This window comes from Theropithecus gelada, unplaced genomic scaffold, assembly GCF_003255815.1.
Source record: "Theropithecus gelada isolate Dixy unplaced genomic scaffold, Tgel_1.0 HiC_scaffold_765, whole genome shotgun sequence".
Classification (NCBI taxonomy): Eukaryota; Metazoa; Chordata; class Mammalia; order Primates; family Cercopithecidae; genus Theropithecus; species Theropithecus gelada.
This window is the reverse complement of record NW_020264363.1, coordinates 299-8,433: the sequence shown is the minus strand read 5'-3', so window position 1 is coordinate 8,433 and position 8,135 is coordinate 299. Positions and strand designations below refer to the sequence as shown.

Here is an 8,135-nt window from a genome sequence, read left to right as displayed (position 1 = left end):
CTGGTGTCATCAAGGGTGTGACCTTCTTAAAGAGCATCTCCTCATCAGTCCTTCTCATGTTACCTGCAGGGAACGGAGGACAAGGTGACTCCGAGAGGGGTCGTCTGGGCTCTTGGCCAGGCTGACAAGAGGCAGAGTCATGGTTGTGGGACCAGAGAGAACACACAGCACCTGACCTGGCCCCCTCCTCACTGCCACTCCCCTCCTGGCGAGGGCGAGGCATAGGGGTGAGCAGGGCCAGGCAGCCAGCTCAGGGATGGTACCTCTGAGGCAGCCAAGCACCTGGGGACATTTCTGGTGTGGAGAGCAGGGCAGAAGAGAGAGGCTGGCCCACGTGGTGAGTCTTCTGCCCCCCTGGGGCTTTGGTCGGGAATCCCAGCTGCTCCTCTGCCACAGCAGGAGGCCTCTCGGGCTCCAGATGCCTTATGGTTTCTATTAAAGAAACGCAGCTTGCATTTGGACTAATTAAAAACCAAAATGGAAAAAGGAGGCAGGAATCCCCGCAAGTCTGTTAGGCTGGAAACTGATTCCCGTAGTGCCTCAGGTGCTCATCTGCCACAGACAGGTAGGTGGCTCTCATGCTGGGAGAATACTGCCGAGAGAGAAGAGAGGGGATGGTCAGAGCTGGCTCAGCCAGGCACTGCACCAGCAAAGGTGTCGGGGACTTCTCAGAGTGGAACTGGGCCGGGTGTCTTAGGGAATGAGGGAAACCCGGCCGTGCCGGGCCATCATCTGGCTCTCAGCCTCAGATAAAAAATGCACACACAGACCAGCTGTCCTCCAATGTCCACTCCGCCCCAGCACCCAACCTGTCCCCTCACACTGAGGGCAGCATCAGGGTCCACCAACTCATGGAGGAGCAGTCAGCAGCCAGCAGGCTGGGGGGCAGAGGCCCAGAGACGCAAGAGAAGCAGGTTCAAATCCCAGTTGTGCATCTTACCCCCTGACCTTGGCTTAGGTTCTCCAACCTTTTCTAACCTCAGTTTCCCTACCTCCAAAATGGACATAAGAGCACCCAGCTCTTACGTTGAAAGGGTGAAATTATGAGGCCGGGGGCGGTGGCTCACGCCTGTAATCCTAGTACTTCGGGAGGCCGAGGCAGGCGGATCACGAGGTCAGGAGATTGAGACCATCCTGGCTAACACGGTGAAACACCATCTCCACTAAAAATACAAAAAATTAGCTGGGCGTGGTGGCGGGCGCCTGTAGTCTCAGATACTTGGAAGGCTGAGGCAGGAGAATGGCGTGAACCTGGGAGGTGGAGTTTGCAGTGAGCCAAGATTGCACCACTGCACTCCAGCCTGGGCTATAGAGTGAGACTCTGTCTCAAAAAAAAAAAAAAAAAAAGAAAGGGTGAAATGATATGGAGCAGGGAAGAGCCTTAACACAGCTGCTCTCAAACCGGGCTGCTTGCCAGAAACACCTGGGAAGCCTAAAAACATCCCGATGCCCAGGCCACACCCGCTAGTATATAGATACGTATATTTTTGTTGATGCAAAATGCACATAACGGTGGTGACTCATACCTGTAATCCCAGCACTTTAGAAGACAGAGACAGGAGGATCGTTTGAGCCCAGGAGTTCGAGACCAGCTTGGGCAACATGGCAAAATCCTGTCTCTATCAAAAATACAAAAAATGAGCTGGACACGGTGGCATGCACCTGTAGTCCCAGCCACTCAGGAGGCTGAGGCAGGAGGAGAAGGTACTTGAGCCCAGGAGGTAGAGGTTGCAGCAAGCTAAGATCACACCACTGCACTTCATCCTGGGCAACGGAGCGAGACCCTGTCTCTTAAAAAAACCCATGCACATAACATAAAACTAAGCATTTTAAAGAGCTATCAGTGTTTTTAGAGCTCTTTAGGCAACTCCAGTGTGCATTCAAGTTGGAGAGCAGTGACCCAGTACAGAGTAGGTGTTCGACAGACCTCAGTTACTCATCCTTGGCAGTGGAGAGGGCCTTTCACTCTATACCCTGTACACAGGCTACCTGGGGATCTTGTCCACAGGACCTGAGATTCTGTACTTCTAACAAGCTTCCAGAAGCTGCCACTCTCCTGATACAGGGAAGTTTCAGGGGTTCAGGCCATTCACATCAGAGAGAATGAAATGCTTCCATTTGGGCTGGGGTCGGGAAGGAGGGAGCATGAGGCTCTTCGACCCAGTGGGTCTCAACCAGGGGTGTTTTTGCCACCCAGGGGCATTAGGCAATGTCTGGAGACATTCTGGTTGTCACAACTGGGGACTGGGGTGCCACTGGCATGTAGCAAGTAGAGGCCAGGGATGCTGCTAGATATCGTACAATGCACAGGAACCATCCACCGAGAATGACCCTGCCCATCAATAGCACTGAGGTTGAAGAAGCCCGCCTCAGAGCAGTGGTTCTCCAAGCGCGATTTCCAGGGCAGCAGCATCAGCTTTACCTAGGAATATGTCAGACACGCACATCTCCGGCCAGGCGCGGTGGCTCACGCCTATAATCCCAGCACTTTGGGAGGCGGAGGCAGGTGGATCACCTAGGGTCAGGAGTTCGAGACCAGCCATGCCAACATGGTGAAACCCTGTCTCTACTAAAAATACAAAAAAATCAGTGGGGGCCTGTAATCTCAGCTACTCGGGAGGTTGAGGCAGGAGAACCGCTTGATCTTGGGGGGAGGTTGCAGTGAGCTGAGATCATGCCACTGCACTCCAGCCTGGGCAACAAGAGCGAAACTCAGTCTCAAAAAAACAAAAAAAGGCACATCTCCAGGCTCTAACTCAGATTTTCTGAATCAGAAACAGAGTGGGTCCCGCAGGTGATTCTGATGCATATGCAAGTATGAGACCCTCCTTCTTTTTTTATTTTCTTTGAGACAGAAACTCACTCTGTCACCCAGGCTGGAGTGCTGTGTTGCACTCTCGGCTCACTACAACCTCTGCTTCCTGGGTTCAAGTGATTCTCCTGCCTCAGCCTCCCGAGTAGGTGGGATTACAGGCACCCATCACCATGCCCAGCTAATTTTTGTATTTTTAGTAGAGATGGGGTTTCACCATGTTGACCAGGCTGGTCTCGAGCTCCTGGCCTCAAGTGGTCCACCTGCCTTGACCTCCCAAAGTGCTGGGATTACAGGCATGAGCCACTGTGCTGGCCAAGACCCTCCTTCTTAAAGCAGTATTTCCCAACTTAAATCATAATAAGTTCGCTAAACTTAGAATCTCCCAGGCTCTTTCCCCAAGATACTCTGTTTCTATAAGTCTGAAGAGAAGTCTCAATGTCAGTATTGTTAACTGCCCTGGGTCATTTTTGTTCACTCAATTTTAATTGCCCTGAGTCATTTTTGTTCATCAAGTCCAGGAAACAGTGCCTAAAAGGATAGGAGAGATTATTCCTTGAAGGCAGAGCTGGGCGAAGAAGCATTTCCAGCAAGGGACAGGCTGTATATCCCGATCACCAGGCGTGACATCACCCACCCAGTGAGATCCCCGGACTGTCCCAGAGAGGGCGCTCGGCAGAGGGAGGAGTTTATCCACTTCTCGAACTTGCTCAATCCTAAGGAGTGTTTAGAGCAGGCATCCCGGGGAGGGTGGGGTGCAGCCAGCTGTGCTGTCTTTACTGGGGCAGACACCCACATCCTCCACGCTGTGGGGTTCCTTGGTCTGCAGCATCATTAGATGTCTCTCTAGGTCCCTTACCAGGCATGGAGGTGGAAGGGTCTTCCCAGGGCAGGCTGAGCTAGGTGGGACTGGGCAGTCAACTTGGTCAAAGCAATAAGTGTTTCTGGGCAGGTCTTAAATCTAGGGAGGAAGGGTTTTCTGTCCTTGAGCCTTGCAAATAAGGTCAGTTGCTGATTATCTCTGCAGGACGAGTGGCCTGGATCTTTCAAACAGAAGGTAATCCGAAAATCATTTTTATTTGGCATCACAATGCATAGAGTAATTCTTTTTTCACAGCAGATTCCCCCTAATTACGTTGTGCTTAGATTAATATTAAAGCCAATCTGCATTCCTGGGGCCATAGCAGCTGGTAGTTGGAAAAAGGAACCCGGGAGGCTTCTGATTAGTAAGAGAAGCTAGGCTGGGATTTAAAAGGTGCTGACTTCTAGGCGGGGCATGGTGGCTCATGCCTGTGACCCCAGCACTTTGGGAGGCCGAGGCAGGTGGATCACTTGAGGCCAGGAGTTTGAGACTAGCCTGGTCAGCATGGCGAAATCCCATCTCTACTAAAAATGCAAAGATTAGCCGGGCGTGGTGGCACATGCCTGTAGTCCCAGGTACTTGGGAGGCTGAGGCATGAGAATTGCTTGAACCCAGGAGGTGGAGGATGCAATGAGCTGAGATTGCGCCACTGTACTCCAGCCTAGGTGACAGAGTGATACTCTGTCTAAAAAAAAATAAGAATAGATAATAAATGGTGCTGACTTTGAATACAGGTTCAACCAGCCCACTTCCGAGGACTCCAGGAAGAAGAACAACATGAGGCCGAGGCTTGTGTTGGTAAAGCTGCGGGGACAGCAGGTGAGGTGCTCCAGGCAAAAGCACCAAGGTGGTGGCGCAGGAGTGAATGACAGGGGGATTGGTTTCAGCAGGCTTGCTAGTGGGTCGAGGCCAGGGATGCTGCTAAACATCCCACATGCAGAGGACAGGCCCCAAAACCTATAGACATTTGGGGCTGCACCAGGCTTTGTGGTGGGGGCTCCACCCACTAATGTCAATAGCATCCAGTCTCCTTCCCCAGCCTCCAAGTGTGGTAATGAAAATGCCTCCAGACATTGCCAAATGTCCTTGGGGGGAAAACTGCCCCTGAGTGAGCCCCTGCTCTACACTGTGGCTCAAATGCCAACTATTAAATAGAACTTTCTGGAATTCCCTAGAGCAGCAGCAAAGACAGCTCCTTCTTTCTGGTCCCAAAGTACCTTGTAGCACTTTCTACAGGCAGCCTTCTTGAGTGCCCCTTCTATAGACTGGAACTTCCTGAAGACAGGGACTGGGTCCCACTTGCTCTTTTCTTGGGTCTGATGGTATGATTTTCACCAAGTGCCATGACTAGGAAGCTGACTCCCTGGGTGCCTGTGCGTGCACTTCCTGGGTCCTCAGGGCCCAGGTCTATCACTCTGGTCCCAGGTACTCAGGCTCCAGTGCTTCTGCTTTCCTGTTGGATGTTCCCTTCCAAACTACCTGGGCGGGCGCAGTGAAATGCCTCACCCAGCCAAATGAAGGGAGACGCCTGGCTCCAGAACCCTTCTGCCCACCCCGTGGCAGACTTCTGGCCTTTGATTCCCCTTGTCCTTTCTTATAAATGCCACAGCTCTGGCCGGGTGCGGTGGCTCACGCCTGTAATCCCAGCACTTTGGGAGGCCAAGGAGGGTGAATCACCTGAGGTCAGGAGGTCGAGACCAGCCTGGTGAAACCCTGTCTCTGCTAAAAATACAAAAATTAGCCAGGTGTGGTGGTGCATGCTTGTATATCCCAGCTAGTAGGGAGGCTCAGGCAGGAGAATCACTTGAACCCGGGAGGTGTTGTAGTGAGCTGAGATCACACCACTGCACTCCACCCTGGGCAGAAGAGACTCCGTCTCATAAAAAGTAAAAAAACAAAATTAAATTAATAAATGCCACAGCTCTGTGGAGGTGGGGTGGAAGAAAATCACAAATAATAGCTTCTTGTCCTACGGCACTCACTGGATGCTTCACACGTATGCTCTGATAATAATCAATTTCCCCAATGCACACACCACTGAGAAGGAACGTGCTAGTATTCCCATACCCATTCTATAGATGGGGAAACTGAGGCACAGAGCAGCAAAGTGCTTGTCCAAAGTCACAGAGGCCACAAGCGATGAGCTGGGATGTGAACCCAGGCATTTGGCACTGGGGTCTGTGTCTCTGAACCTCGGTGGTCACTTCCCTGTCTGTTTGCAGCTCTTTGTCTCAGCCAGTATTTCTGAGTCCTTTGGATACTTCTCTGGGATGAGACAGCACGGTCTTTGCTTCTCAACCTCCCACCCTGAGCTACTTCCCTGAGGCTGCATCTCAGGTACCCTGGCTGGAGGTGGTGGGGTGGACAAGAGGCACAGACCCCACTCGGGCACAGTCCTAGGGACATGGGGAGCTGAGACGGATTGAGGAAGGCTGTGTTTGGGTTCAACCCTCCCAGACCCGCCACCACAGCCCACCCACCCTCCAGCCCAAGAAAGACGAAGGATTAAGCTAAACAGAAATCTACAAAGAAAAACACTTCCTTAATTTTCTCTGGTGCACAAAGGGAATGAGGCCCCCTCTCTTCTTGCATTATTTCCTTTAGAAAACGTATCATTGTAAATAATTTCTGTCTTTTGAGATGTCTGCAAACCTTCTTAAAGGCTGAATATGGTCCTTGCCAGTGTTACAATCCAGGGATGGTTTGTCACGGTCTGGGAGCCATCTCTTGGAAGTACAAACATCAGGAAGACAGCACCTCATCTCCTTCTCAGTGACAGTTCACTTACGGGCCTGGCTCCAAGTTGTAACTATCTGATTGTTACGGAAATAGGAGTTTTATTTTTCCTCTGGATAAAGGCAATTAGCTGGCCGGTTGTGGTGGCTCATGCCTGTAATCCCAGCACTCTGAGACGTCGAGGCGGGCGGATCACCTGAGGTCAGAAGTTCGAGACCAGCCTGGCCAACATGGTGAAACCCCATCTCTACTAAAAATACAAAAATTAGCCAGGCGTTGCGGCACGCACCTGTAATCCCACCTACTTGGGAGGCTGAGGCAGGATAATTGCTTGAAACCTGGGTTGCAGCAAGCCAATATTGTGCTACTGCACTCCAGCCTTGGCAACAGAGTGAGATTCCATCTCAAAATAAATAAATAAAATAAATAAAGGCAATTACTTCACCAGGACAGCCACCCCAATCAGCAAGTGGATTAAGGTGGACTACTGTGACAAACAGTGCCGTCAAGTCCTCTTGCTGGATGACAGGTATGCAGTGGGCTGTGTCTTATTCCTGCCTGGTTAGGGGAAGGAGTGAGATTTCTTGCATCTTTGCAATCTCCTTAGGGGACTGCCTGGGATACCCACGACGGTCTGGTTTAGAGCGTATTCAATTACAGAACTGTTTCATTCTTTTCTGCCTTTGTGGACAGGATTCACTGGGTTGACAGGAGGTTTTGTCTTTACGTATTACCCCAACAAGGAAGGGCCAGAGCCCCAATTACCGTAGGCGGAAGGGAGGCTCTCCCGATGAGCGGCACGTTCTCGTAGCGTGGGTTCCTACCAGAGAGCATGGCTTGGTTCCTGCGGGGATGAGAGGAGAGCTCAGGAGGGGATGGTGTGGGAATGGAGGTATGTGCGGATTTCTACAGGAGGGTCCCATGGGTGAGCACATGGGAGGCAGGGGATGGACCCGAACCACAGCTAGAGTGGAGGAGGTGCGGTGGGCAGATATGGAGAAGAGCACCTTGGGAAGCCTGGGGACAAGTGGCTGATGGGCAACGAAGGCTGAGAGCAGCATGGCCTGGAGAAATGCAGCTTCTTGGGCCTGGGACCTGTCCCATCAGCTTGTGGCAGAGGCTGCTGACATCAGTAGGTTCTTCCCCCAGCACATGTGGGTGTGAGGGGTGACCAGATGCTCCCGGGGGGCCTTCCCTCCAGGCACCCCGTGGCTATAGTGGGGACCACGGGTGGCCTTGGATGCCTTCCTCCCCCCACCTGGCGCTGTAGACCCCACGCAACATGCTGTCCAGGCAGCCTGGGTGTGTGAGCAGGCCATACATGTACTTGGAGACAGGCGCATTGGAGATGGTCTGAGCAGGGGGCTGCAGGCTGGTCTGACTGCCCAGGCCACTGCTGTAGCTGCAGAAGCTGTGAAGCTGCTCCCTCGGGGGATTGTGGGCCGCCATGCACCAGGCTTGGGGGTTAAAGGGGTCATCATCATCAATGTCGTCGTAGTTTCTGTTTCTAGAACAACGGGTAGAAGATGGCCAGCTGTGAAGGGTGAAGGCGGCTCCGAGGCAGCCAGGTCCTGTCCTGCTTCCCTGCCTTTCCTGTCAGGACTCTGGCCGTGTGTGTCTCCTTGAGACTCCTTTAAAACACGGTCCCTGGCCTGCCTCCTGCAGATCACTCTGGCCCATTCCCAGCTTCACGACCAGCTCTTCCAGGCTCCCCACCATGCTGAC

General features: G+C 52.4%; 1 protein-coding gene across 1 annotated transcript; it reads right to left on the bottom strand.

Annotated features, from left to right (window-relative positions):
• Positions 1-435: 435 nt before the first annotated feature.
• On the bottom strand, positions 436-7,917 carry LOC112618001 (protein tweety homolog 2-like; the record flags this gene model as incomplete). Its single annotated transcript, XM_025374626.1, has 3 exons — positions 436-592; positions 7,176-7,254; positions 7,732-7,917. Coding segments are annotated over 3 exons (346 nt in total), but the record flags the coding sequence as incomplete, so codon positions are not given.
• Between the last annotated feature and the right edge of the window lie 218 nt (positions 7,918-8,135).